This window comes from Aspergillus pseudotamarii (assembly GCF_009193445.1).
Source record: "Aspergillus pseudotamarii strain CBS 117625 unplaced genomic scaffold BDV38scaffold_6, whole genome shotgun sequence".
In the NCBI taxonomy this organism is placed as follows: Eukaryota; Fungi; Ascomycota; class Eurotiomycetes; order Eurotiales; family Aspergillaceae; genus Aspergillus; species Aspergillus pseudotamarii.
This window is the reverse complement of record NW_022475020.1, coordinates 649,601-676,189: the sequence shown is the minus strand read 5'-3', so window position 1 is coordinate 676,189 and position 26,589 is coordinate 649,601. Positions and strand designations below refer to the sequence as shown.

Genomic DNA, 26,589 nt, shown 5'->3' with positions numbered 1-26,589 from the left:
TGAGGAAAGACCGTATTGTGTGTATCTGCAATAATCTCATTTAATGGCATCCCTAAAGTCCGTAGACGCTATAGGCTCGTAAAAAGTAAAGCGACAAAATCCATATCATAGACATTCCCTGCAATTATCCCAATCTACTGGAAATAACTCCGCACCGCCGCCTGGTTGTCCGGGTTCACACCAGCCAGGATCTGATCTGCGTTAAGTCCGGTGGTAGCCACCAACTGCTTCGCCGAGTTGGCCACCCGGGCGGCTGTCTGCCCTTGCAAGGTCTCTGCCTCGAGAGCCTGGACGATGTATCCGAATACCTTGTCGGCGTTGGACATGACAGTGGGGTTTTGCCTGCATGATTAGTTAGCGCTATCCGACGCAAGAATGAAATTAGTAACTTACTGGTCAATGAGCTGAGCCAGGAATGAATAGGCATATGGAGCGGCCTCCTCATCGAATGTGATCGGCAGGGTGGTGATCCAGTTGGCCACAATCTCTTGTGGGTTCTGCACCTTGCTTGCATTGTAATGCAGGATCTTCGCAATACTAGCGGATGCGTTCTCGGTGGCGAACACATGTTCCTCTGTCCGGGACTGGTTGAACTGTGTTACCTGGAACAAACTGGGAAGGCTGGCAGCAACGAAATCGCTCCAGGCAGCGCCACCTTTCTGCGCGGCAACACCCACACCGTATGCGGCTGCTTGGCGGTTGGCTGCGTTCTGATCTTGCAACCCTGCTGCCAATGGCTGCATAATGTGATCCTTGTACTTCCACGACTCGGGCCCACAGAACTCCAGCACATCATCCATAATGCACAGAGCCCATTGGCGTTGTGTCGGGTCCTGGCTTGTGATGAACGCATCGTAGAACGGCATCAAAGTTTCCCACGTGGGAAGGAAAGATGTGCCTTGGTTCTTGAAGATTGTGTGGAAGGCCTTGTTCATATCGCTGAGCAGGTTCTGGTCATCTTCCACTGCGTACTCATATTCCAGGTTCTCCTCTTCGCCGTCCTCGGCCTCAGCACGCTCCTCCAGCCGAGCCTTGACACGGACCTGGTAGTCCTCCAACGTCGATTTGGCCGACTCGATGAAGGTCTGCAGGTGCTGCTGGGTGAGGCAGTTCTTGCCTACAACCTCCACGGATTCATAGAAGCACTGGTACATTTCTGCCAGGGTATCAACCGTGGGCTCCGCGCTCAGCACCTCGATGATCTTCTCAGCCACCTTGTTCCACATCTGTGCGAACCCAGGGGATTGGTCACCGTGGGCCTTCTTGTACGAGTTCAAGAGCTGAGGAATCAACTTAGCCGAGGACACTCGCACTGGGTCGTGGAAGAAGAAAGCAAGGCCAGGTACAGCAATCTTCTCCATAGTCTCCAGCACGTATGGCTCAAAGGCAGCCTCCAGAATCTGAGCATAGATGGTGATTAATTCAATGGCGGTGTTCTTGTCTTCCAGCGCGCTGGTTTTGATGCCGATGATCTTGCCCTTCAAAGGCACCAGCTCCCACCCTTCATCCTGCTCAACCTGGTCAATCTGATCCTCATCGTCTAGCAGTTGAATGTCCGCCTTGGCGGCTGCAACGGAGAGGAGAGGGGGCATAACACCAGGGAGATAAGGAACGAAGTCCTGGCCCAAGACACGGCACATGCGGCCCCAGCAGTGGAGCAGATACTGCGACTGGGGGTCGTCCGCATCGACGATGTTTTGTTGAATGTTTCCCAGCAACTGAACTAGGTTTAGAGCGTCCTGTCCCATCTTTTCCTTACCAACGGCCAGCGCAATTAGGGTGGCACATTCCATAGCCTTAGCACGCAGAAGACGGTATTCCTTGGACTGCTCCTCCTTCAATACGTTAAAGAGCAAAGGCATCAGGGTATCATAATATTGATCGAAAGCATTCTCAGCAGAATCGGCAATCGTAGCGATAGTGGAAAGAGCCTGTTCCTGGACGTAGCGCTTGTCGCTGCGCAGGAGCAGCAGAAGGTGGCGCAAAAGCTCGGCAAGGTAGGGCTCGAGGATCTTCCTCTCAGCCTCTTCGCAAAAGTTGACCAGAGCCGCGGCAGCGTGAGCCTGGACGCGAGGCTCGGTACTGTTCAACACTGGGATGATGTTGTTAAGAACAATCGCGTGGTACTTCTCTTGCATCGTGCCGGCAAAGTCAGTGCTCATCTGACCCAAGGCATTGCAGCCTGCATAGCGGACACGAGGGTGGGGGTCCTGGAGAGCGGGAACGACCAGTGCTAACACCTGGTCCAATTCACCAACCATCAGGTCGCGGCAGCCTTCCGAGATAGCGGAGATAGCCATAAGGGCCGCGTGGCGATCACGCCAGGCTGACGAAGACATCATCCGGGGTACCCAGGAGAAGGTAGCGGGAAGAACGACCTGTCCACCGAGTTTGTTTGCCAGACGGTCCATGCACTGTTCTCCAGCCACATGGTTGAGGTCGCTCTCCTCCAGATCAAGCTAGACAGGTCAGAATATGTGGTACACAGTGAACATGGACAACTTACATCCTCAGATGCGTTCCATTCGGAAGCATCATCATCATCGATACCGATGTCAGTCATGAGGCTCAGACACTGGGTCACCATCTCCTGTGCAAATTCAGGGTCCTTCTTGCACATGTTGGGAGAGTAGTCTGCAAATGTGGCCATCAGTTCCAAGGCGTTTTGGCGAACCTGGTCACTAAGGTCCTTATCGGCAATCACGCTGATACTGAACTTCACCAGATTGTTGAACACGCTCTTGAACATCTTGGGAGAGATCTCAGCCAGCTCAATGAGGGCCAGGAATCCCGCAGAAAGCTCGTCGCTCTCGGAAGATTCCTTCAGCGGAGGCAAAACGTTGAGGAGGTCTGGCACGAGCTGGAAAAACTTGGGCTGGGATTTCTTCGAAATCGAGCGGAAGAAGGAAGCGAAAGCCTCCATCGCAGCAATGCGCACCTACAAACAGACGGTCAGAAAAACTGCAATTCCACCAGGCGATGCTGAGGAGTAAACGTACAGAGACAACGTCATCCTTGAAACCTTTGCCGAACACACCCTGAACGGCGTCTTCGTGGGGCTTCTCAATGATTCCCGGGGTAGTCGAGAAAATGCGGAAAGCGGCCTCACGCAAGCCAGCATCGGGGGATTGGCTGGCCTGGAAAAGAACCCCAAGAAGCTCAGGCCATTGGTCACCTAGAAAAGTCACTCGTCAATCCTAGGATTTCCCAGGTCGTCCAGGCTGCATACCGTTATCCGTGTACTGTCTCGCAATCTCAGCCACTGCGTCGCCGATCTTCTTCCGGACATCCGTCACAGTCTCAGTCGTCAAACAGGTAACCAGCTTCTGTCGAATGACCAGACGTTGCTCTCCAGTAAGTGTTGAGAAGAGCTCTTTGGCTTCATTTGTGACAGGGTCTTTCCGAGTCTTGGTGGATATTCTCCTGAACAGTACCGCGGCGAATGTACGTGTCTGTGGTAATCAATAAGAATGAGGATGAGGACCGATTGTGGAGGAGAAGGCCATGGAGCAAGGTGATCCGTCTCGGCGCTTTCATGCGACCTTCCCCCTTGTATTCCGAGTCGAGGCACTTACTACTAGTTCCTCTGCGCCTTGAATTTGCTCCGCTAAGCCCATCAAAAGGACATCCGGACGACCTTGAATCCAATCATTATTCAACTGTTCTTCCGCCTGCGTACGGACTGTGTTGTCCGGGGTGGTCAACGCGCGCAGCAGCTGGGAGAGCGCGGAGTGGACCTCGGGGGGTAGCAAAGACATCTCGTCTGCTTAAGCTGAAGGGTCCAACCGAACGGAACAAACGAAGTGGCGATCCAGGAAGATGTTCAAATGCAGGCTCAGTGCTGAACCCAGACGGCGAGTGGGGTAGCGGTTAGATAGGATTTTTCTGGAATTGTTTTGGTGGGGGGGGATATAGAGGGGGAAGTAGTGTCAAAAGACCCGTACTCAAGGAGATCAGTAAGTGGATTATCTCTCAAGAAAACACACAGTTCAAACGCAGGCTCAGCATCCCAGCTGGGTCCAGAGCTGCAGATGAACTGAAGGGGAGAATTAGAGGTTCGCGAGGGAGCGAATAATGGATGTGGGATGAGGGAACTGAGCAACCAAAAGTCCAACCCAAAAAATTCCAGCGATTCGAGGCAACTCCGCGCTAGACCCAAACAGGGCAATTCCAGGCATCAAGGCATCACTGCAGAACCGACCACTCCAACTTGTCAGCATCCAATCTATGGACTAGCAACCAGTAGGATTGCAAACATCGTGCTCTACCGATCTAGAGTAGCACTAGATCCCTTCGAATATATTAGGCCGGTGAAAGAACTGAAACAAAAAAAAACCGAATCTTTTCTATGCGCTGTAAATCACACTATGCTTTCACTAATAACAGCAGCGGTATCCGAACAGTCAATATCAGAAATTAATGCAGACAACAGCTAAACGATGGCCAAAAAAAAGCGGAGAAACAGCGCTCTCGGGTTACACTGACGAAAAGACAAAAGAACTAAATACAACAATACCACCAATTCAACCGTATCAAACAATGCGCGCTAGACTCGTATTACCGGGAAGTGGCCCGGCTCAGGACGAAAACACCTGCAATGACAGCGGCCAGTGTGACAATTGCACCAGGAAGGAGTAACTCGTTAGGTACACCAGCAATGAACTGCTCTTCTGGGTGATGTGACGAGAAAGTCTGAGACCGGGGCTTAGACGCATATGGCTCCTCCGACAACTGATCCTCGGGTACTGGGGAGACCCTCTCCTCCACAGGCTTGACAGGTGCGGGTTGGGGTTCGAGAGTAGCAGGAATTGGAGGCTGCGTCGGGTCATGAACAAAGAGATCCACCTTGTCCCGACGCGATTGGCGTGCCAAAGTAACTGCATCCGCAAGGTCCTGATCAGTAGTGATCGAGACAGTGTCTCCCTCATTATCCAAATAGCTCAAAGCATAGCCTGTGTTGCTAAGTTTACCCTCCTCGCAGGTTGCCGCACCACCGACGGCCTCCGCCTCAGATCCTAGCTTGGCCGTGACTTGAGCAACTAGATCAGCAATGCCAGCAGAGGGGAGAATGTTAACACGGTGAACCCGGCCGCTTGGTGCCTTGAACTTGAAGGGGAACGGAACATGTTCGCCATGATGATGGTGATCAATGTATTCGGAGTGCTCATCGCCGCCATGGTGAGAAGCCGACTCGTTAGGAAGCACACTGTCTCTGGCGTCATAACTAGCCTTCGGAGACTCAGGACTGAGTACTGACCGATGATTGGGCTGTTGGCTACCAGACACCATCGAGTCGGATTCATGGTCCATAGACAGCCAGAACTTGTTCCATGCCGGGCCTTCGTCATCATGCGTCGACATCGAATTGATCTTGAAATACAATTAGGTACTCTTGCAACTATTGGGGGTGCAAAGTTATTTACTAACCTGTTCTAAAGTGGCATATGTGAGTTTCAGCACATCGACCATTCCAACAATCTCGCCCGTCTCATTCATAACTGGCAAATTCAGGTAGTGGCCGTCTGTCAAAATTTAAAGGTTAGTGGCTGTATATTAGGAAACTCCATGGGCTATAACTAACCATGCATCTTCCGTAGCGCGGCTTGAATACTCATATCGGCGGGCGCAAAATCAGGGTGAGGTGTCATGACGCGAACCACACTACATGTCGACGGATCAAGACCAGGAGCGATGACACGCAGTACGATATCTTTGCTGGTGAAGATACCGGTGATCGAGCCCTGATCCTGTACTAGAAGGGCGGTCGTGTGGTGTTCCTTCATCATAGCAGCGGCTTCCTTCACAGATGTGCGAACGGAGACTGTAACAGGCGGCATACCATCAAGGACAGTCTCAAGAGTCGGACCAGACATCTTCGAACGCAAGGCTTCGACATACTGGATGATCTGCTGAGGCTGGCTGGAGCCGAGTTCCGTCTGAACACCTTCCAGCGCATCGTATAACTTGCGGGACGAACTGTATGCGCGCTCCAACTTCTCCATCGCATCGTAGAAGCACTTAGTGATATCGAGAACACCAGAAATATCCTGGTTCTCATCCATAACTGGCAAATGTCTGAAGCCCTTCCTAACCATGAGGTCGAGTGCATCGGTAGCACTGGTATCGGTTCTCGCGCACAAAGGGTTCTTGGTCATGATTTCGGCGACAGTAATATCTCGAGCTTTCTGGCCAGCACCCACCACACGAAACGCGAGATCCTTAGCAGTGAAAATTCCGGCAATGCGATCATCATCGTCGGTAACCAAAACACAATCCTCCCGCTTCGCTGCCATCAATTGAGCGGCCTCCGCAATGGTCATGTTAGGCTTAATCTGAAGAGCTTGACTAGGTTTCAGGGCGAGAACGGTTCCTGGCGGAGCTTTCCGAGAGCGATGCGCCCTTGTCGGGGCTTGCTTCTTCTTGTTGAGGTCTGCCTCCATCTTTCGGCGGATAGCCTGATTTGGGTATTAGAATAGGAGTAGAGAGTTGCATAACCATTTGCAGTATTTCAGATTACAATGGGGTGGTTTGGAGAAAAGAGGGGAATAGGCGCGAGAGGCAGAAAAAAAAATCGGTCAACAGAGATGGGATACAAACGACGTGCTTAAAACTTCAAAGCACCCATTATAGCTATAAAGCGGCACATAACGTAGCTAAGGGAAAAGGACCATACCTCATCTCGCTTCGACTGATTCTGTCTTTGTCTGCTTGCAGCACTCATGGTTGAACTTCCAATGTCGCTGGAGGGTGTGTGAGGATTGGGAGTGGAAGAAGCGGTCTCAGGCCGAGGACGCGGAATGTGGGATGCCGGACTATCGAAGTCGGGCAACCTACCTCTGCCCACAGTCTTGTGGCCAGTAGTAGTTCCCCTGTACGTTCCAGTGGCCGACATGTTGTCAACCAACAGTACTGCAGGTACGGTTACGCAATGTGGGTGGTCAGTGGGTGTGAGGGGAGAGGGTAAAGGGGATGAAGGGAATTGGGGAGGAAAGGAGAGCGGAGACAGGTGTGTATGTATGTATGTAGTAATATGTACTAGTACTAAGTACCCTCAATACTCAGGTTCACGATAGACCAGCACAAGTCAAAGTAAGGGAAGAGAGGGAAGAGAGACACAATAAATTGAGGGCCAACGAGAAAGTTACGGGCAGACAGGGGGTCTCGAGTGGGTTTAGACTCAGTCGGGTGGACGAACTATTAGCTGTTAGTTTATGACAGAAATGGGACGATTGCCCTGTTATGATGAACGGGTAAAGTAAACAAAGTACCCGTATTGGCGTATCGTAAGATTCTCGGCTCCAAGTAAGACGGGAGGATCGGCACGTGAACACATCATATGTCCCTCATCCCTGTCTGGGCGCCTCAGGCCACTCCCGCGGGCGGAATGGTTTTTAGCTTGCCTCAGGCAGAAAAGGCCCTCTGCGCTCCGCCTCAGGCACTGACACATCCCGTGACTAGGCCTCGCTTAAGGGCATAGGGCTTTTGCACATGACTGGCCTCGCACAACCTCATCACGAGTCTTCCGGTGCTTCACGACAACCAAACCCGACAAGCCAAGTACGCGACAACCTCCCCCTTACCCCTGACTCTTCATTCTCTGACCCATAGTTCTAGAGAAAAGCCGTCAAGATGGTCAAGAAGAGGGCGAACAAGTAAGGACCGACCCTATCTCCTATACCCGTCCGATTTCATTCCATGCGTACCTTTTGATATGACGCCTACGGTTCCGGTAAATTCTACATGGCCGTGGGAACCCGGCTACCGACGAGTGTTTTTTTGTTAAAAGAACGGAAAACGGAAAGAGGCAAATTCAGGAATCATCGAAACTGACAGTTCTACAGCGGTCGTAACAAGAACGGCCGCGGCCACACTAAGCCCGTGCGCTGCTCCAACTGCGCTCGCTGCGTCCCCAAGGACAAGGCCATCAAGAGATTCACTATCCGCAACATGGTTGAGTCCGCTGCCATCCGTATGTTCGAACCTGATACCCGCAATTAAACCCCACATTCGCCGCGCACTGTTGTTCAGAAGAGCTGGAATCGAGATATGGAATTGGAGAAGGGACTGTGAAAGAAGAGGGCAACAGCACGCACGAATTGATGGGATACGATTTGCAACCGCAACTGGGGCTGACTCGACGATTCTTACTGTATAGGTGATATCTCTGACGCCTCCGTCTTCACCGACTATGCCGTCCCCAAGATGTACCTCAAGCTGCAGTACTGCGTCTCCTGCGCTATCCACGGCAAGATTGTTCGGTACGCATACATCCCCGACTTGTGATATACTTTGGCGAATTTTGTGCACTACTGGGGAAATTGAACTTAGCTGACGGATATTCCTATTACAGTGTCCGTTCCCGGGAAGGTCGTCGCAACCGTGCCCCCCCTCCTCGCATCAGGTACAACAAGGACGGCAAGAAGCTGAACCCCCCTCAGGCCGCTAAGGCTATGTAAGGAAGGGAAACAGAAGAGAAAAATGGGATTAGTTTAAAAGGCTTGTTTCTTTTCTTGTTTCTTTACTGAACAGACTTTCTTACTCGGTTCAAATGGAATGAATGGGTTTCAGTTTTGGGGTCGAAGGCTTGCATTACGGGTTGCCCGTGGGCAGGAGACGCAAATAAAACAAAACAAAATCTAAACATTTACTGTTCACAAAAGGTAAACGAACATAGCCCAGTGGAGACGGGAACCGGATGCACCTAGTTGGTTCGGCCAGGGGCTTTCATGATTCCATTGTATGTCGACGTTTTGACTTGGTGACGAATGGGAATCCAAGCTCATATAACGACTGAAAGAGAAAATGATCAGATACTCAAAACGATTCCGCTTCCATTGTAAAACGCTCTAGTGGCCTCTATTTGTAGTTGCACTACCTTAGCCCCACTACAGTCCCATTATACTTATGTCAGGTTACCTGTGGAGATCCCTCTATAAATGCATCACCATGACTCTCACGGCTAGAGTTTTGTTTCGGGGTATCTAACTTCTTGACATAATACAGAACTGAGTGAATACACGTCTGCGGTCTAACAGCAACTTCCAAGCGATGCATATGCTCACAAGGCTCAGGGATATAGGTATCCTTTCTCGAAGTAATTCCCATACATATCAACCACTCCGCTCCGCCCTTTGGGTGCGGGGTTTCGGACAATTTTCACTTCACCTTTCCAATACCCTTCCACGTAATGCGACATGGCCAATTGAGGTGCCGAGACTGCTGTCAGAGTAGATAGGCTTGGAGAAGGCGACAGTGGCCCGAATGATGATAACGACCCCGACGGAGAGAGGAGCGAAGACGTAGTGCCTACCGTACTCCTTCTCTTCCGGTCCGTGCGCAACAGGTCTTCATATTCAGCTTTCTTTAAACGCCTAAAAGCGGCCAATTCAGTGACGAGGTCAACCTCAGGAGCATCGGTTTGAGGCGAAACCACGCTGCCGTCATTCCGCGCTAGTCCAGAGTTGTTGAAAGAGGGACGAGAATAGCTGCCAGAAGAGGAGGGGAAATCCGGACGGTGCAACTTCTGCGCAGATGTAACCGGCGTTGAATTCCCTGAGTTGCCAGAATCGTCATCTTCCGGGATCAAAGTGACTTTCTCGTTGAGAGCAGCCATTGGAAAGTACCTCCCCGGGTCATGATTCGGGACCCCACATTCGTCCTCTCCAAAGAAACTGAAGTCGTCCGCTGCTGCTGCCCACAGTTTTTCTAAGTCTCGATCCCCAGTGCTTGATTTTGGCGCCCCTTGTTGGTAGCTCATTGGTTTCCACGCAGTTAATTTAGCCGTTGTTCTCTCAACAGGAGTCACTTCAAGTACCAAGCGCCGCAGGGCAAACAGAGACCGAGATCGTTCTTGCTCAGCTTTGGCTCGAGCTCGACCAGGAGGAAGCGAATAGTCTGATCCTGCTTGAAGCGTTGCCAGCAACGCCTCATCTGAGCAGGCTGTTATAAAGCGGATTAGAGACCTCAAGATTGGGGAGTTTGCGGGAACATGGGACGGAACATCAGTCAAGACTAGTGTCTCAAGATGGGGGACAAAAGAAGGATGCAGATAAGGAAAACCGTTCTCCTTGTTATCTTTTCGAGGCAGTACGAAATTCTTTGGTCTTTTTGACACCAGTTCTTGGATTTTCTGGGTTTTGGGGTCATCCATCATTACTGGAGATGCACATCTTGGAATCGTACCAGGCGTCTCCGAGTTCTCATTGAACTCCGACTCGGTCGGGATTAAGCCTTCTTGAGCCTGGGCTGGATGGAGCGGACTAATGGTAATATGTGTAGCATCACCATCTGTCCTGATGTGGGGAGTCTCAACCACCTCAGGGGCAAAAACAGAGCCTCGTCTTCGTATGGGCAATGGCTCATCTTCACGGATAGGCGCCTGTGTACCATTTCCGGAACGTTGAAGGTCTGTTCTCCATGCCTCTGGTACTGGTGACCCTGCAAGCTCAAAAATGGGAGCTTCCTCTGCGGGGAGCTCATGGATCACGTTCGCGGCGTCTAGCTCCGGGGTTTGATCTTCACTTTCAGCCGGAAGTTCAGCTACAAATCCATCCGATGACACGGAGTCTTTCCAAGGGGCATCGGCGGTGCAAACTGCATGGTGAGCACGTAAGTATGTTAGGTTCTCTTTTGCGGCAGAACCCAGAATTGGTATCAATTTCTCAGCGCCAGGAAGTTTTCGGGGGTCTTTGTGGTATGAAGATATAACACGCGTATCCCGAATAGACTCGGCGGTATCAACAGTTCCTACATCAAGAGTGTGAAGTCGGTATGAAGCTATAAGGCTTGCGACACCCTCGACTGTAATCCGGTTATCTGCGATATATAAATGTGTAATGCCCGCATGCGGTACACTCTCAACCCACGAACGACCCGTCAAGGGCTGTGTTAACGCTTTCATAAACTGCTCATCTAATGTAGGACAGCTGAGCCATTTCGAATCAGTCGGTGGTGATGTTGCTGGAGTGAAAGGTCCTGGAGCTATCGTTCCCACCACTGGACCATGACTGACTGCAGGATTACCTGGTGATAGGAAAGAAGCTTGTAGTAAAGACCGCACGGCCATATCAGTGAGCCTATTATCCCGCAAGTCTAAGTAGCGAACTCTCAGGCCAATAGCATTGGCTAAGAACTCCGCGTCGCTATCTCTTAACCCAGTGCCGCGTAGTTTCAAGACCTGCAGATGCTCCAATTGAGATAAAGCAGATAGAACACTACAGTCTCGAGCTGGAGTGGTATATGACAGATCAAGATATATAAGTTCCTGAAAACGCAATAGAGCCTCTGCAAGCCCCTGAGAGGTTGTATTAGGTTCGTGGTCCGCCAACAACAGACGAACGTTGTATGAATGAGGGACTGCCTCGTTGACCTGTTCTTGGTTCGTATTATTTCTTAAGGCTATCATAGAATTATGGTCAAAGAAGGGCAATTTAGAGACAATCAGAGACTGAAGGCATGGTAAATATTCGAGAATCTCCCTCAGCCATTCCGGTCGCGGACCTCCGTATATTTCTGAAAGAGCGGGAGGAAGATGAAGTGTATGTGTTAGCATCCGCACCTCCAACCTGGCATACACTAGGGTTCTCCTAAACCTTGTTAAGGCGACTACAATGCAGGTATCTTGTCAGCTCAGATCACGAAAGGTGTGTCCAGTGGGATTACCATAAACGGCATCATTATCAGTCCCAAAATGGGATGCAGGATCACCCCACAAGAACGGCATAAAAAGTGTGTGCCATTTCCGACAGACTAATGTAGCAGCGCATAGGTCGCTAGATGGGATATATGTAGCAATAAAGGACCACGCATCTCTGGTCGTTGCGGACTGGTAAGATGGGGGTACAAGATCCATCTTCTTACCGCTTGCTGAGTGATAATGCTAAGCTTAGGCTAAGACAGCATCGCAACAATAGGATCTTATATCCAGAAATGTCTCTGTCAAAACCCGAAAGAGATGTCGATATAAAGCTTGTCAGGTGCACCACATATGGCTTCAGGAAGCCAAGAAAACCCGGCCCCCATGACCACCCACAAAGAAAGGCCTAGCACTGCCACTTTTTCGTAATGGGGCGCAGAAGCCATAACATATAAGCTTCTTGGTCCACTAGATCAAACAAAGATAGCGAAAATATGTAGATATGAAAGTCTACATAGTACACTTCTACGTATACTATTGTTTGAAGAATTTAACCGTCATAAGAAGATCCTTAGGCCAAGTACGGAGTGCGTAGTATCTACCCACCTACGGAGGGGTTGTACGGAGTATTGCTATTAACGCTCAGTACGGTAATTTACGTCAATCAACACTCCAGATCTGTAAATAGATTACGCCGGGCGTATGGATCTCCCCTGACGTCATTTCTCTTATCAGAAAAATAAAAATAAGGAACAAGATTCTCTCATCTGAGCATCGAACCAATTTATATTCAATAGGCTTCACCAACAATACTCCCAGGCTTGGTTTACTATTGGCCAAAATGAACACCTGGCAGCGAAACGTTCGAATGCTACATCAAATAAGCGAGATACTGGACCTCGACTCCGCCAAATCAGATACAGTTGCCGAGCTCATCGAGCTCATTGAAGCAATGCGAGAAGGTCTTACTCAAGTTAACGAAGAATGTCGGATCGCAGACTCTCAAATTAACATTCTATTTCTAAACAAGCTGAGGTCACGACCAGAATGGAAGAGCTGGGCGACGGATATGCTTCGTAATAGTCGATTGGACTCTTCAAACCCAACAGACAAGATGACGTTCCAAGAGCTTTCAGAGTTGGCTATGAGACATGAAAAGGTCATGAAGGGGAAGAAGCGAAATATCCAACATTCGCGGAGTAAAAGCACGCCTCATTCTTCTCTTGATGTACCATCGTCTCGAAAGCTTACGCAGGAGGAAATAAACGCATTCGTTGTTCAGCAGATGAAACGAGATGAAAAGGCACCACGACATAATGAAACCGTTCGGCAGCACAGCAAAAAACCCAGTCAAGAGGAGATTAATCACTATGTTGCCCAGCAGATGCGTCGGGAACAAGAGCGCAAAACGAGGATGAGAAGCCACAGTCAGCCGGAGCCGAGAGCGCAAACAACCCATGTGCGATCAGCGCCCACGCGCTGTACTTTCTGTGGTGACTCTTCTCACCGGTACGACAATTGCTGGCGTCGATTCAGGGTGGCTGTTGAGGTACCACATGGTAACTTCGTGCCGAAGCGTGTCGAATTTAGGACAGAAGTTCCAGGCCAACCTCCTATGTATCGGTCGGGATTTAGTCTTGTTTAGGGCCGTTTCTTTTGTCCCCTCCGTAAGTTTGGCGATGACGAGGACATAGAGCCGATATTACGGTTGAATACGGTTACACGATCTACTGCTTCGCTTCATCTTTTCGTGGAAAATATCAATCTCGGCTGTGGCAACATTCAGCTACAGATGAATATCCAACTGAGTGTTCCAAGAACACAAATATAACATACAGTATCTGCTTTCACAGTTGGCCTTTCACCAAATGGCGGGTTGCATGTTCCAGTCTTCACTTAAGGCAGACCTGTCGGTCTGTGATGAGCGATTGTTGGGAACCCTAGCTGGCGGTCCATTAGTTCCTTGAAAGTCGGGTCTCTTCGCAAAGTAGCCTCTACGACTGGCCCATCGCCCTCCAGCTCCAGCTCCATCTTCCGCAGTCTCGCTTGGATTGCCACACAAGCGTCGGCCCACGCGCAAACCGTACCCGATAGTCCCTCATGCAGGGAGAACGGGCGGTCGGGCATACGATAAATGTTTTCAGGCAAGTTGCTGTAAGGCGGCGTCTCCCGCGCATGCAATAGCAGTGTTAGCGCTCGAGACAGAAAATAGTCGCTTGAGAGATTGTCTTCTAGGTGTTTAGTCTCGATCGCCTCGGTTCGCTTTATGTAGTTACGCTTCGCTGTCTGCATCATTTCAACATCATACTCGAAACTGTCGTGCATCAGTAACAGTGGCAGTGCATTTCCAGCAATGCCATGGCACAGACTGCCACCCTTAGATAGCAGCCCTTCTCTCCAGATGCTTTCAGCTGCTAACTGAATGGCTTCATCCCATTCGGGTACCCAGTACTCAGTGACCAACGAGCTTCTTCTTGCACATGCCATAAGAACCAACAATCCAGGGCTACCATGACATAACTGGACAAGTGGAGATGAATGGCGGGAAGATGGAGGAATGCGGGTAGGGAGGTGTCCGTTATTAGCAATACATATCTTGCATAGACCCGTGATAGTACCCGCTATCCAAGGGAAATATTTGCGCGAAGCGTCACCATTGGCCTCCTCGGCATGACAAGCAAGGATGATCGCAAGAACACCGGCTACGAAGTATTAGCTCGGAAACGCCCTGCTGGAAACTTGCTTTTCTCTATGGACATACCGATACCATGAACACTTGAACTCTCAGTTAGTATGCGGAATCTTGTAGGTTTTCTCGGGGGTTGACACTCACGCTCCTAAATAAAATCGGCCTTCTTTCCACGACCACATCAAGGGTAGCGCGTCCTTCTCTCCGTGCATTTTAATGTAATCCTTCTGGCCTTGCCTCCCGGCATCAACTATCACGTCCACGAGGTTAGGTAGAGCTTTGAAAACAGGTTGTAGGCGCTTCCTTGTGTCCTCATCGAAGTGCAGGACCCGGAGATTAAGGATGGACCACAGCAATCCAGGTCGACCGTAAATAAGTTCATCGCCTCCCATCATTTTATCTCCCTGAGGTACCATGGATCCATTTTGTATTGCTAGTTTGACCGCATCTTCAAGAGAAGTAATGTCAGCATCAGAGATGACACTACCATCTGTAGCTGCTGCTAAGATACGCATCAGAGCTCCTGTTACTGGGGAAAACGAGCCCAAAGGCGACAGCCAGCCTGGTTTCAGAAGCAAGTCCGGCCCATGCGACACTATTCGCTCCCTCGCTAGTTTACCGAAGTCGATAGGAGCCTTGCCTGGCTCTGTCAAGGATAAAGCTTGACGCTCAAGCCGCAGGAATGCAAGAGCGGTCCCTTAAATGCAGTCAGTTAGATAGGCAACGTTGATACTGTAGAGACTTATAAGGCATCCTATGTATATATGCTTGATGTTGTCGGTTCTGGAATGGGGGAGTCTACAGTACCTGCTACTCCCAAGTACAAGCCGGCACTACCCCACTCCGCTGAAGGAGGGCAGCCTTGTTGCACCAAATGAGCTCCATGGTCAACAGCTTCACGGAATTCATGGAGGGCCTCCTGCAAATTCTCTTTGTTTATCTGGAGTGGCTCCAGCGTGTTTGGATAATATTGAGGGGCACTCATGATGGCGGCATGTGGTTTGTTCAACCAGTTGTGGAAAGAAGTTTAGGGTACGAGAATACTCGCCTACTAGTATGTGAGTTTGGTTGGTTTACAAATATGGGAAAGATTGTCCAGCGAGTGAAATAAGTCTTTTGCACAGGTAATCTTTCAGCTGTTAATGCCTTACGACTTCTTATGCGCGTTGATGTTAAGTGACAGTGATAGGTCGGTGAGCTGTCCAAAATATATTGTAATGTGGAGAAGAAGTGAACTTTCGTTGGCTTTTGTACTGACTATCTCGCAAAATCAGATGAATCATGGTGATACATCATTACATGGACGAGGCTCTGCATCGGAAGGAGTATATATAAATTGAATATATTTTTTTTTAAAGGTCGTTTGCGATACCATGAAATTGCCGGTAGTTTGTCGGTAGTTCAGCGAGAATTCGTGGATACTCCCAGGAACTCTTCTGGCGGGGATGATTGAACTTAACCCCAATGGGAAATTAGCACCTGAGGCTTCCATACAGTCTAGTAGGGATAGTATTACCGTCCCCGGATCAACCATAAACCCGCCAGCGGGACGACGTTTTCTCAGCTGCGTTCACATCATTCCGGACTCTAGAATACTCGGCGGTCCTCGAAGTGCCCCTCGGGGACAATCAAGTATTAAAGGAGAAACGTTGTTTCCGACTCTTCCCACAGAAAGTCTGTGCTTCTAGACCCTGTTCTGGTAATGTCCCTGCCACGGTTTTTCCTATCTGGGTCCCTCCTGTATCTTGCTTGATTCGTAGTCTCTGTGATGGCATTTCTTGCTATGTCTGCCCCGCCTGGTCTATTATCCCAGCGCTTCACACTTGTCATATACCGAGTCGCAGCTTGCAATCCCATCGGATTAAATGAATGTTTTGATATTTGCTCAATCAACTAATAATGGTAAACAGTCCCGTGACCGGCTCGGCCGGCCCAAGGTTTCAACATGCCTGCTGTACATGGGGATTTAGCGTCTATGGTGATGCCTACAGACCAGGAGCTGCTACCGGAGATCTACCCTCGGCAGGTTACCCTTCGCGATCGCGTTACGGTCGCGACCCTGGTGCCCTTTCTGTCGCCCGATGATGTGCCCCCGTCTCTGTTGGGCTACCTATCAGACCAATTAAATAGTGAAATCGAAAAGGGCGACACCTATGCTATGATTGACCCTATTCCGTACGATGAATTTAAGCACTATTGGTTCTCTCACTTCGGTGCTATCATGCTCCTCGGGGATATCAAGAATACCCAGGATGTCATGCTCCTGGACAGGACGGGGGCAGCAAATTGGCCCAAGCTCTGTCTGGGCAGCTTTACCGTCAGACCCAACTACCCTGGCCGTAGTAGTCATATCTGCAATAGCATGTTCCTTGTCACCGATGCCTCTCGGAATCGAGGTGTTGGCCGACTGATGGGGGAAGGATACCTAGAGTGGGCTGCAAAACTGGTCAGTACCAATCGCACTGATGAATTCTTCCGTGAACGCTCGGTTAGCCCAGTGGGTTATCGTTATGTGATAGGTTGCGGACGTACCCGAAGTCTCACATATCTGACAATCTGCAGGGGTATACATATGCCATGTTCAACATAGTCTATGAGAGTAATGTTGCCTCTTGTCGTCTCTGGGACTCTCTAGGGTTCAAACGGATCGGAAGAATACCAGGAGGTGGTAGACTCGCCTCCAATCCTGGACAATACGTTGATGCGATCATTTATGGCCGGGACTTGGGACCCGAGGGTGAGGACTCTGTCACCCAGGATCGCTTTGACAAGATCCGGTATTACCTGAAGCATTCAAAGTATCCTAGGGGCGCCGACAGGGCCGAGAAGAGCCGGCTTAGAAGTGCAGCAACCCACTATAAACTGGTTGGGGGGCAAGACGGTGAAACCGAGAAGCTCATGCTGAAAGACAAAGAAGTAGTGTCGGATCCGCAACAGCAGTACGATATCGCTCGGGAGATGCATGTACAGCAGCATGCTGGCATCAATAAGACTACAGCAGCCATTGCAGTCAAGTACCATTGGGTCCGGATCAAGGAAACTGTAAGCAGAGTCATCCGAGACTGTCCTCAGTGCAAGGAGACACTCAAATCGCCCTTGGCCAACGGGCTCTTCATGAATGAAGATATGCCAGAAGAGGAGGATCAAACAAGCAGTCGCGAGAGCGAGCCTAGTATGCCTACCAGCGAGAACATGGGAGCAAACCCGCTCATGGACCATGTATCTCTGGATGCCCATCAAAGCCAGAATCCTTTTGTCACCACCCATCCATCCGTTGTTCCAGGATCAGTAGATTCTATCAGCGATTATGTCATGCCTCTCGACCCCCAAATCATTGATATTCACCAGCAACTTCCCAGATTCCAAACTCATGATGCTATGACCGACCCATATACGCACGGCCCTCATGGCTTGTCTAGCTCGCATTTTGATGACGATGTGCGGCATCATGCAGCTAGTGATTACCATATGATGGTTGATGACCCATCTGATCCAGACCCTGGATCGGCACTCCATCAGGATGCACTTGGGTTAGTGCATTCACAAGTTAGTGATGTGCATCACCACGAACAGATACTGGCCAAGTATCACTATGTAGGGCAACCAGATGATGACTTGGACTTTACGTGATATGCTTTATGCTCACACCTTTTTTCTCTGTTTTTTTCAGCCCACTTCTATCGGGTCTGATTTGATTTTTTCCTTTTATATTTTTCCTTCTGGGGTATTGTCTTTCTCTACAGCATTTCTTGACGGCGTTCAATGCAAGTTGGGCTTGCATCAATCATTATGGATCATCGGATAACTACGGCTGCGGAAATCTGTATTACTAGCAGTATGATAGAAAGTGGCGTGAAGATCATAATAAATGATAAGTAATAGGTCGATAAAAGGTCCTTCAAGCAGGTTGTTAAAGGATGTATACAAGTCTGATTAGAGTATAAAATTGGTTGAGGGGTTGTAGGGTTGCGGAGACGCGGTATGATTGGTCACCGCCTCAGTGCTTTGGCGACATCGAGAAGCTCGGGGAAATTTTGGTCAAGAGCATTATTGAATCCCCCCCGAGCTGGTAACTTTCAGGGCCACTTTCCATCTCCCGTGTGTCTCTTTTTCTCTACCGGTCTTTACCAACCCTATTTATCGGTTCTTTTCGAAACAAATTAATCAAAATGGCCTTCGCTGGCCAGGCACCCACTATCATTGTGCTTAAGGAGGGTCCGTTTCTTGCCCGCATTCTGAACCCCCTCCACTGTGTGTCCGACGTGTTTTGTTCGCTGACTTTTCCACGATTCTTAATTGCTTAGGCACGGATGCCTCTCAGGGAAAGGGTCAGATCATTTCTAATATCAATGCCTGTGTTGCCGTGCAATCTACCATCAAGAGCACTCTCGGTCCGTATGGAGGAGACTTGTTGCTTGTCGACGGCAACGGCAAGCAAACCATCACGAACGATGGAGCTACAGTGATGAAAGTGTGTTCGACTTGAGTTCAATAGACTAACTTCCATCGACCGTGTAATACTAATACGTGGCGAACCTAGCTCCTGGATATCGTGCACCCCGCCGCCCGCATTCTCACGGATATTGCCCGGTCCCAAGATGCCGAAGTAGGAGATGGAACGACATCGGTCGTTGTTCTTGCCGGTGAGATACTCAAGGAGGTTCGTGAACTGGTTGAGCAAGGTGTGAGCGCACAGACGATCATTAAGGGTCTACGGAGGGGAAGTGCCATGGCCGTCAACAAGGTGAAAGAAATCGCAGTCGACATGATCGAGGCTGCCGGAAGCGAGGAGAAGAAGGTCGAAACTCTACGACGATTGGCCGGAACCGCCATGAACAGCAAGCTCATCAAGCGCAACTCGGATTTCTTCACCAAGAGTAAGAGCCCCTGTGTGACTGGACGGAAGCGGATACTGACTGTGTGTAGTGGTGGTGGATGCTGTGCTCTCACTCGACCAGGATGATCTTAACGAAAAGTTGATTGGTGTCAAGAGAGTCACTGGTGGTGGTCTGCAAGATTCCCTCTTCATCAACGGTGTTGCCTTCAAGAAGACCTTCTCTTATGCCGGTTTCGAACAGCAGCCGAAGTACTTCAAGGACCCCAAGATTGTTTGCTTGAACGTCGAGCTGGAGTTGAAGAGCGAGAAGGACAACGCCGAGGTGCGTGTCGAGCAGGTGTCTGAATACCAGGCCATCGTCGATGCGGAATGGCAGATCATTTACAACAAGCTGGAGGCTATCTACAAGACAGGGGCCAAGGTTGTTCTTAGCAAGTTACCTATCGGTGATTTGGCCACGCAGTACGTATTTGCTGTGATGCGTCTGCTGTTACTAGTCTATCTAACCGTGATCCCAGGTATTTCGCTGACCGTGACATCTTCTGCGCCGGTCGTGTTGCGTCGGATGATATGGACAGGGTGTGCCAGGCGACCGGAGCAGCCACACAGTCGACATGCAGCGACATCCAAGAGCGTCACTTGGGTTCTTGCGGTATTTTTGAGGAGCGCCAGATTGGTGGCGAACGCTACAACCTGTTCTCGGAGTGCCCTGCCGCTAAGACGTGTACGCTCGTGCTGCGCGGTGGTGCGGAGCAGTTCATTGCCGAAGTTGAGCGGAGTCTGCATGACGCCATCATGATTGTCAAGCGTGCTCTTCGGAACACGACCATTGTCGCAGGTGGTGGTGCTACTGAGATGGAGCTGTCGAGCTACATGCACGGCTTCGCCGACCGCAACGTGCCTCACAAGCAGCAGGCAGTTGTCAAGGCATTCGCCAAGGCCCTAGAGGTGATTCCTCGTCAGCTCTGCGACAATGCCGGTTTCGATGCGACTGACATCCTGAACCGGTTGCGCGTGGAGCACCGCAAGGGTAACGTTTGGGCCGGTGTTGACTTCGATAACGAGGGAGTCCGTGATAACATGGTGGCATTCGTGTGGGAGCCTAGTCTAGTCAAGGTCAACGCCATCCAAGCCGCCGTGGAGGCAGCTTGCTTGATTTTGAGTGTCGATGAGACTATCAGTGAGTACCCACCGTTCTCGCCTAATCCTCTATGCCTTTTGTTTTGTTTGTTGTATCTCTATTGGCTGACACGAACGCGTTACAGAGAACGAGGAGTCTGCCCAGCCCCAGGCACCTGCCCGTGGACTTCCCCCGGGTGCTGCCCAACGGGCTCTTGGTGGAGGAAGAGGGCGCGGCATGCCCCGGCGGGGTCGGTAAATTTAATGCGTGAGAGGAAGGATGCGATGTGGTTTGTGATGAAGTTAGAGAACAAAAGCCATGCAATAGTTAGAATCGCAGCCCCGTACTTTTATTTGCTACCAATAATGTTTTCATGTTCATAGATTGATCATGGGGAAGTGGATATCTGAATATGGTATAAAAAAAAGAAACTACGTACCAAGTAAATTGATCCTAGACCTAATCTGGACCACCTGCAAGTCATCCATGATGACTTTTGGGATTCTCAAGCAAGAGCAAACAAAAGTTGACGACATTGACCCACTCTACCGTGAGGCTCAGTTAAGGCTGAGCAAGGAAAAAAGAAGGAGAAAAGGGGATGATAAGATACCGAGGATTTCCGAGAGCCGATCGCTTGGGGCTGAACGAGGGAATTTGATATGGAAGGTGCTCTTGGCTGGCTGAAAGACAGTGTGTGTGAGCCACTTTCCCTTACAGTATCCAGTACTAGGGGATCTCGGAGTAGCCGACGGTATGTAGCACGGTCGTTGATGATCTGCGTATATATCAATTTTCACGTCTGTTATGTACCATTTTCTTTCTGCCACTCTACCTCATCTCTCTCCTTTCTCTCTTTCTTTCTTCTTTGTCCCCTTAAGGTAAAATTGAGGACCTCTTTTTTTTTTTTTTTTTTTTTTTTTTTTTTTTTTTTTTTCCTTCTCTTTTTCTATTAATTGAACATAATTCCGATAACTCAGAATATTTCCGCTTGCTTGGATAATCCACAGCCGCTCCCAATCAGTGCGTGTTTTCTTCTCCACATGATCTCGGCGATTTGTAGGCTGCATCGTTCTTCGGTCGCTCTTTCGTTCATTCACCATCACAACTTCACGCCCCTCTGCTGTCTTACATCTCACCTCCGGATTCTTGTCGCCGTTTTTTATATCTGAGACTTATCACGACCCCACCAGGAATGTCCTACTATCCCCCTTACTCGGGAGCTCCCGGCTATCCCCCGCAGCAACAATATCAATATTCGCAGCCCAACTACGGCGCCCCTCCTCAGTAAGGCTACTTATTACCTTGCGTGTTTATATTTCAGTTGCTTTCAATATCCACTTGCTTTGAGCTTGCTGGTGTTAACTCGATATAGGCCTATGTACCATCAACAGTCGTCCTACGGCGGCGGTTATCCCGGCCAGGCCTATCGTCAGCAACAACCTAGCAACCCATATGGATATGGCCAACCATCTCCTCAGCCATACGGCTCGCATCACAATGGTTACAACGTATGTTAACTACGATGGCGTTCGGATTTTTTTTTGTTTCTTTCTTTACATATATATGTCCTTTTACCTTATTCGTGTATTTTTCCTTTGCGGTTATAAATTGTTGATATGGTTCTTTAGAACCCGCAGCAGAACTACGGCCCTCCCAGCGGAGGCCATACGTATCAACAACAACCTGGTATGTCTACCCTTACGTGATGCCTTTCTTCAAGATCGCTAGCTAATTATTCTGACTGCGCAATAGCCTACCAGAACTCCTACAATCAAGGCAGCCATGGTACCCCGGCCCGTCCGCCCAACCAACCAGTCTCCTTCGGTCAAGGCGCTCCCCAAGAATACGCCTACCGATACTCAGATTGCTCCGGCACGAGAAAGGCTTTGCTGATTGGTATCAATTACTTCAACCAGAAGGGTCAGCTGCGCGGATGTATCAATGATGTCAAGAACATGTCGACGTACTTGAACAAGAACTTTAACTACCCTCTTGAAAATATGGTGCTTCTGACGGACGACCAACAAAACCCAAAGAGTCAGCCAACCAAGGCCAATATTTTGCGGGCCATGCATTGGCTAGTCAAAGACGCTAAGCCCAACGATTCCCTCTTTTTCCATTATTCTGGTAAGTCTGTAATGAATCTTTTGCTTTTCAGCCCGCAGTCTGACCGGCAATAGGCCATGGTGGTCAGACACCCGATCTGGATGGCGATGAAGACGATGGATACGACGAAGTCATTTACCCCGTTGATTTCCGGCAAGCGGGCCATATTGTCGACGATGAGATGCACCGGATAATGGTCAACCCCTTGCAGCCGGGTGTCAGATTGACAGCCATCTTCGACTCGTGCCACTCGGGCTCCGCGTTGGATTTACCGTATATCTACTCGACATCAGGTGTCCTCAAGGAGCCCAACCTGGCCAAGGAAGCAGGACAGGGTCTGCTGGGAGTGGTGTCGGCGTACGCACGGGGCGATATGGGCAGCATGGTCTCGACAGCAGTCGGTTTCCTCAAGAAGGCAGCCAAGGGCGACGAGGTGTACGAGCGCAACAAGCAGACCAAGACGAGCGGGGCAGACGTCATCATGTGGTCCGGCAGCAAGGACGATCAGACCAGTTCCGATGCCCAGATTCAGGGACAAGCAACCGGTGCGATGTCATGGGCATTCATCACCGCCCTCCGCAAGAACCCTCAACAGAGCTATGTGCAGCTGCTAAACAGCATTCGGGACGAACTGTCGACCAAGTATACACAGAAGCCGCAGCTCAGCAGCAGTCACCCAGTGGGTAAGTTGAATAGATCCGATCTAACGTAATCACATTCTGACCGGCCATAGATGTGAACCTGCTTTATGTGATGTAAGGATTTGGGCTTATGGATGGTTCTTTAGGCACGGACTTGGCATCGGGATAGTATTGACATTTTACGCGGAAATGCTTTTCTCTTTCAACTTTCTGTTCCTGCTCAATTTTCAAAACTTTCATTGCTTTCTTCCCGAGTGCCTTGCTTGTTTCCTATAATTTTCTTGACAACATTCATTTGCATGGAGTCGGACAGGACACGGGCTTAGTTGGGTCGCATATCTTACATGCTTCTAATTCATTCATACGAAACAAATCTGCATTTGAAAATCATATACAGTGACGCTCGACTAAGTTAAATCTAAACCATTGCAGCACCCCAACAACCTTAATATAACTTGGCCTTGTTCGGGCAGATGAGATGCCGCTAGCGTCATGTGTGTTTTTATTAGTGTCCTCGTTACGTCGTTCCGGCTTTGCCTCGTCCTGTTTACTACTAGAAATTGATCTTCTAAAGTCAGGCTACAAAGTGGATGCAATGCCCTGATGATTTAAAAGAGAAAAATCTCAGCAGGGCCTGATTTCCTTCAGAACAAATACACAGAGTCCCACGACGTGGCATGCTATCAGGCAGTATCAACGCTCAAGTTGCTCACAGTGTCTCCCGGCTGTTGGTCCTCGGACAGAGGCACAAGGGTGTGAGACATGAAAGTCATATATTGCATAGCTACAGCTCGTTGGTTGATCCGTTGGGTACTAACGAACTAGCATCACGAACAGTGAGTGATTCACAAAAGGGTGGACCGTAGAAGAGCTTATGGTTCCACCGGACGTCGTATTCTAGACAGAGATTGGAGGAATCTAGGAACTTGGGAAAGCATGGAACATGCGATCTCTTTTTATACTTACATTTCCTCCGGCATATTCACTGGGATGGATGACCTTGGCGGCGTTATCGTCGCCCAAGGAGTGCCATGGGTGTCAACGAGACGAACGCTGGGGCTTGAGAATCGTGCATAATTCTTACTAGGGATTTCGGTATTAATATGTCGTTACTCCATGGAGAGATACATATGGCTTTTGTCAAGCTTCAAGAGGAGAAATATGAGGATCTCCGATGGCTGCAATATTTTTGCTTGGGTTTCTGATGGCGAAAGCTATGGCAGCCTTCTAGCAACCTCCTGCATATGTTTAAGTGGTCGATAGGAATGATTTATAAGTCAGAGTACAACTCTTCAAGTATCATAAAGGCCTCCTGTGTTATAAACAATATAAACATTAAAGACATCCATTTGAAGTTCCCGTTTCTTGGAATGGGCAGTCGATGCTTAGGGCTTGCTATCCCTGCATCAATCTTGATGAGGAAACAAGGCGGATAGACATATATTTCAGAGATATGTCTCTCATGATGGAGCACTTCGAAAGCATATGGTGCGAAGTATTGGAACTACTTGACCCACAATAGTTTCGACCATCTCAGCAACAAAGATGCGTTCAACAGCGGCATCTTGCTAATACAAGGCCGCGAAAGGTACAATAAATGCACAAAAGACAATGTATATCGACGGAAAATGATACTTTCGAATTAGTTTACCGTTGCATGTCAGGTGCTTACCTGGCTGACGTACTGCAACTTTCGCAAAAGCCAAGAGTCAGGACAACTGGAGCTGAATCTTAGGAGAGATGTATATGTCAGCTATAACTGCTACGGTATATGGGCACATCTGTTTCAACTAAAAGACGAGGGGAATACTAATAGCTGACACTACCCACTGTCATACGCAGTGTGAGAGGTGTATATCACTTATCATCATAAAACGGGCTAACTTGTTGTGTATTAGTTGAGATTACATAAGGAGCAGCCATCAGCAATGGCCTCAGGTATATAGGCAACATTCTTTACAGACTGCTCTGTACACTCCCTGCATTTTCGGTGAGGCATTTGAGGGGTCCTGGAAACATACTTAATCTATCTACAGAGAACTCGTGATTTGAAATTGCTATTAGAGAACCTGGCCTACGTTGTTTCTTTTGGACCATGGTGCCTGGACCAGGAGCATAGCAGCATGAATAAACAATGAAGGGATGCATCGCTTTATCCCACAACTACTGTATCTAGCAAATCGGATGAACCTGCCATCTCGTGCAGCTTCTATTAGCTGATGCAATTGGCCATGCTTCCTCACCGAGTAGATCGGCGGACTGGTCAGGTGTACTCAGAGAGGACCTCAACCCGGGCAGGGGCTTACTCCAGAGGTCCGTCTTGGGTCCATGAGACGCCCTTTCTTCCTAGAGGCTGGGAGGAAACAAATGCAATTGGAGCACCCACACTGAAGCACTCAGCAATGAGGCAAGTTCTATCAGATCAAAGGAATCTGACTCCACAATTGTTTGCGAATATACCATGGCCGATTGCCAGTTATCTGTGGGACTGCCTTGGGAGAAGGTAAGCCACCATGTCGCGTTTGGAAATCGAAATTTACATTCATGCTAAATCACCGGGTAAACACAGCCGCAAACGAACACTCTACATGTGGAAACTGTTGGCAACCGCGTACCCGGTCGAATTCCGGCAAACCTCCCAGTACCGGTCAATGAAGATCGAAGGGCCCAGACTGGCTATGCGAGACTATCTGGAGCTGGTGAAGAGCGATTCCCTGAAATGGCAGTTGGTGCTAAATTTGGCTACTTCGTTCGCCAGAGTCCCTGAGCTAGTGGGCATATCTAAGATAAGGAACCTTGCTGCGTTGGAAGTTGCCACACCTCCACACGATGAAACCCCTGAATACGATACTGAGACTCCCGTGACGGCACTAAGTGATCGTATCATCCGAAGTTGGAGTGAACTCGTACACACCTCGGGTGCATTCGCACACCTTCGAGTTCTCAAATTATGTCATCAGGACCTGTCGGGTGTTGTATTGCGTTATCTGCGCACGTTTCCATCCTTGCAAGTCATTGTTGCGTATGGCTGTCCAGGTATCCACTCTATGTTCATGGATGGCTTGGAGATAGACGGATGGGAGTCTCGACCGGGTCAAGAAGATAAGCCACCGGCACTCTACGAATTATATCAAACTAGCTTTGCCAATATGGACGGAGAACCACCTGCTTTGGGTCAGGGGGGTCCGATTCTGGATTTCCAGATAGGCCAGACTATTCAAGAATCCAAGAGAGAGTCCACAAATGCAAAAACTCTATATTTACATCGCACGAAGGCGGCAAATCGGATACCCACCGAGAACTCGGCACTACATAAACCGACGAAGAGGCCTAGGGAAGAGGTCTCGGCCTCCGGTGAACGTCAGAGGCGGTCGGGGCCGAAGAGGGCTGTGATGAGAGACCGCAAAGCCAAGGACCTCGGAGAAATCTTGGGGAATTTCCTGTAAGCGAGCGACCTGCAGGAGTGTGGGAGGCCAGAAGTGGGCTTATATGCAAACGTCACTGCAGAAGGGATTGGCACGGGTCACAATGATTGGCCATTGATCCTTGAGGGCATAATTC

General features: G+C 49.5%; 10 protein-coding genes across 10 annotated transcripts; 6 read left to right on the top strand and 4 right to left on the bottom strand.

The window, feature by feature from the left end:
• Positions 1–34: 34 nt before the first annotated feature.
• On the bottom strand, positions 35–3,903 carry BDV38DRAFT_176902 (nuclear import receptor PSE1). The gene is made up of 6 exons (XM_032052014.1): positions 3,576–3,903; positions 3,230–3,452; positions 3,000–3,175; positions 2,507–2,938; positions 394–2,459; positions 35–342 (listed from the first exon to the last, which is right to left on the bottom strand). Exons 1-6 carry the CDS (start codon positions 3,756–3,758, stop codon positions 135–137), a joined length of 3,288 nt encoding a protein of 1,095 aa, XP_031918058.1. The 5' UTR covers positions 3,759–3,903; the 3' UTR covers positions 35–134.
• Positions 3,904–4,320: 417 nt separating this feature from the next.
• On the bottom strand, positions 4,321–7,156 carry BDV38DRAFT_236813 (CBS and PB1 domain protein). Its single transcript, XM_032053508.1, has 4 exons — positions 6,674–7,156; positions 5,582–6,455; positions 5,428–5,522; positions 4,321–5,370 (listed from the first exon to the last, which is right to left on the bottom strand). The coding sequence occupies exons 1-4, from the start codon at positions 6,890–6,892 to the stop codon at positions 4,558–4,560; spliced, it is 2,001 nt and encodes a 666-aa protein (XP_031918057.1). The 5' UTR covers positions 6,893–7,156; the 3' UTR covers positions 4,321–4,557.
• A 378-nt stretch (positions 7,157–7,534) lies between these two features.
• BDV38DRAFT_177050 (40S ribosomal protein eS26) lies at positions 7,535–8,762 on the top strand. Its single transcript, XM_032052015.1, has 5 exons — positions 7,535–7,557; positions 7,622–7,652; positions 7,842–7,969; positions 8,156–8,258; positions 8,351–8,762. Exons 2-5 carry the CDS (start codon positions 7,630–7,632, stop codon positions 8,454–8,456), a joined length of 360 nt encoding a protein of 119 aa, XP_031918056.1. The 5' UTR covers positions 7,535–7,557; positions 7,622–7,629; the 3' UTR covers positions 8,457–8,762.
• Positions 8,341–11,946, bottom strand: BDV38DRAFT_176897 (uncharacterized protein). Its single transcript, XM_032052013.1, has 2 exons — positions 11,662–11,946; positions 8,341–11,604 (listed from the first exon to the last, which is right to left on the bottom strand). The coding sequence occupies exons 1-2, from the start codon at positions 11,849–11,851 to the stop codon at positions 9,068–9,070; spliced, it is 2,727 nt and encodes a 908-aa protein (XP_031918055.1). The 5' UTR covers positions 11,852–11,946; the 3' UTR covers positions 8,341–9,067.
• Positions 11,947–12,347: 401 nt separating this feature from the next.
• Positions 12,348–13,405, top strand: BDV38DRAFT_176868 (uncharacterized protein). The gene has a single exon (XM_032052012.1). The coding sequence runs from the start codon at positions 12,477–12,479 to the stop codon at positions 13,278–13,280; it is 804 nt and encodes a 267-aa protein (XP_031918054.1). The 5' UTR covers positions 12,348–12,476; the 3' UTR covers positions 13,281–13,405.
• A 126-nt stretch (positions 13,406–13,531) lies between these two features.
• On the bottom strand, positions 13,532–15,309 carry BDV38DRAFT_278775 (lanthionine synthetase C family protein; the record flags this gene model as incomplete). The annotated part of the gene is made up of 4 exons (XM_032058828.1): positions 13,532–14,337; positions 14,397–14,410; positions 14,469–15,021; positions 15,132–15,309. 4 exons carry the CDS (start codon positions 15,307–15,309, stop codon positions 13,532–13,534), a joined length of 1,551 nt encoding a protein of 516 aa, XP_031918053.1.
• Positions 15,310–15,946: 637 nt separating this feature from the next.
• Positions 15,947–18,216, top strand: BDV38DRAFT_236802 (putative histone acetyltransferase Spt10). The gene is made up of 3 exons (XM_032053507.1): positions 15,947–16,023; positions 16,235–16,770; positions 16,887–18,216. Exons 2-3 carry the CDS (start codon positions 16,270–16,272, stop codon positions 17,952–17,954), a joined length of 1,569 nt encoding a protein of 522 aa, XP_031918052.1. The 5' UTR covers positions 15,947–16,023; positions 16,235–16,269; the 3' UTR covers positions 17,955–18,216.
• BDV38DRAFT_236801 (chaperonin-containing T-complex subunit CCT7) lies at positions 18,210–21,183 on the top strand. Its single transcript, XM_032053506.1, has 7 exons — positions 18,210–18,539; positions 18,629–18,795; positions 18,865–19,201; positions 19,251–19,623; positions 19,680–20,341; positions 20,427–21,058; positions 21,116–21,183. Exons 1-6 carry the CDS (start codon positions 18,494–18,496, stop codon positions 20,537–20,539), a joined length of 1,698 nt encoding a protein of 565 aa, XP_031918051.1. The 5' UTR covers positions 18,210–18,493; the 3' UTR covers positions 20,540–21,058; positions 21,116–21,183.
• Positions 20,849–23,735, top strand: BDV38DRAFT_176635 (caspase domain-containing protein). Its single transcript, XM_032052011.1, has 7 exons — positions 20,849–21,032; positions 21,472–21,565; positions 21,654–21,789; positions 21,910–21,967; positions 22,034–22,408; positions 22,462–23,070; positions 23,175–23,735. Exons 2-7 carry the CDS (start codon positions 21,474–21,476, stop codon positions 23,195–23,197), a joined length of 1,293 nt encoding a protein of 430 aa, XP_031918050.1. The 5' UTR covers positions 20,849–21,032; positions 21,472–21,473; the 3' UTR covers positions 23,198–23,735.
• Positions 23,736–25,541: 1,806 nt separating this feature from the next.
• Positions 25,542–26,474, top strand: BDV38DRAFT_278771 (uncharacterized protein; the record flags this gene model as incomplete). Its single annotated transcript, XM_032058827.1, has 1 exon — positions 25,542–26,474. The coding sequence occupies one exon, from the start codon at positions 25,542–25,544 to the stop codon at positions 26,472–26,474; it is 933 nt and encodes a 310-aa protein (XP_031918049.1).
• Between the last annotated feature and the right edge of the window lie 115 nt (positions 26,475–26,589).

What these genes read in the sequence shown, in the direction of transcription:
- BDV38DRAFT_176902 (XM_032052014.1), bottom strand. Translation starts at nt 3,758, where the DNA reads ATGTCTTTGCTACCCCCCGAGGTCCACTCCGCGCTCTCCCAGCTGCTG. An exon ending in GAGACAGTACACGGATAACG is followed by an intron (nt 3,176 to 3,229) that starts GTATGCAGCCTG and finishes TGACTTTTCTAG; the next exon opens with GTGACCAATGGCCTGAGCTT. An exon ending in AATGGAACGCATCTGAGGAT is followed by an intron (nt 2,460 to 2,506) that starts GTAAGTTGTCCA and finishes TGACCTGTCTAG; the next exon opens with CTTGATCTGGAGGAGAGCGA.
- BDV38DRAFT_236813 (XM_032053508.1), bottom strand. Translation starts at nt 6,892, where the DNA reads ATGTCGGCCACTGGAACGTACAGGGGAACTACTACTGGCCACAAGACT. An exon ending in ATCAGTCGAAGCGAGATGAG is followed by an intron (nt 6,456 to 6,673) that starts GTATGGTCCTTT and finishes TACCCAAATCAG; the next exon opens with GCTATCCGCCGAAAGATGGA. An exon ending in CGCGCTACGGAAGATGCATG is followed by an intron (nt 5,523 to 5,581) that starts GTTAGTTATAGC and finishes AAATTTTGACAG; the next exon opens with ACGGCCACTACCTGAATTTG.
- BDV38DRAFT_177050 (XM_032052015.1), top strand. Translation starts at nt 7,630, where the DNA reads ATGGTCAAGAAGAGGGCGAACAA. An exon ending in GTCAAGAAGAGGGCGAACAA is followed by an intron (nt 7,653 to 7,841) that starts GTAAGGACCGAC and finishes ACAGTTCTACAG; the next exon opens with CGGTCGTAACAAGAACGGCC. An exon ending in GGTTGAGTCCGCTGCCATCC is followed by an intron (nt 7,970 to 8,155) that starts GTATGTTCGAAC and finishes CTTACTGTATAG; the next exon opens with GTGATATCTCTGACGCCTCC.
- BDV38DRAFT_176897 (XM_032052013.1), bottom strand. Translation starts at nt 11,851, where the DNA reads ATGGATCTTGTACCCCCATCTTACCAGTCCGCAACGACCAGAGATGCG. An exon ending in TGATAATGATGCCGTTTATG is followed by an intron (nt 11,605 to 11,661) that starts GTAATCCCACTG and finishes CCTGCATTGTAG; the next exon opens with TCGCCTTAACAAGGTTTAGG.
- BDV38DRAFT_176868 (XM_032052012.1), top strand. Translation starts at nt 12,477, where the DNA reads ATGAACACCTGGCAGCGAAACGTTCGAATGCTACATCAAATAAGCGAG.
- BDV38DRAFT_236802 (XM_032053507.1), top strand. Translation starts at nt 16,270, where the DNA reads ATGCCTGCTGTACATGGGGATTTAGCGTCTATGGTGATGCCTACAGAC. An exon ending in TAGAGTGGGCTGCAAAACTG is followed by an intron (nt 16,771 to 16,886) that starts GTCAGTACCAAT and finishes GACAATCTGCAG; the next exon opens with GGGTATACATATGCCATGTT.
- BDV38DRAFT_236801 (XM_032053506.1), top strand. Translation starts at nt 18,494, where the DNA reads ATGGCCTTCGCTGGCCAGGCACCCACTATCATTGTGCTTAAGGAGG. An exon ending in TATCATTGTGCTTAAGGAGG is followed by an intron (nt 18,540 to 18,628) that starts GTCCGTTTCTTG and finishes TTAATTGCTTAG; the next exon opens with GCACGGATGCCTCTCAGGGA. An exon ending in ATCGGTGATTTGGCCACGCA is followed by an intron (nt 19,624 to 19,679) that starts GTACGTATTTGC and finishes CCGTGATCCCAG; the next exon opens with GTATTTCGCTGACCGTGACA.
- BDV38DRAFT_176635 (XM_032052011.1), top strand. Translation starts at nt 21,474, where the DNA reads ATGTCCTACTATCCCCCTTACTCGGGAGCTCCCGGCTATCCCCCGCAG. An exon ending in TACGTATCAACAACAACCTG is followed by an intron (nt 21,968 to 22,033) that starts GTATGTCTACCC and finishes ACTGCGCAATAG; the next exon opens with CCTACCAGAACTCCTACAAT. An exon ending in CCTCTTTTTCCATTATTCTG is followed by an intron (nt 22,409 to 22,461) that starts GTAAGTCTGTAA and finishes GACCGGCAATAG; the next exon opens with GCCATGGTGGTCAGACACCC.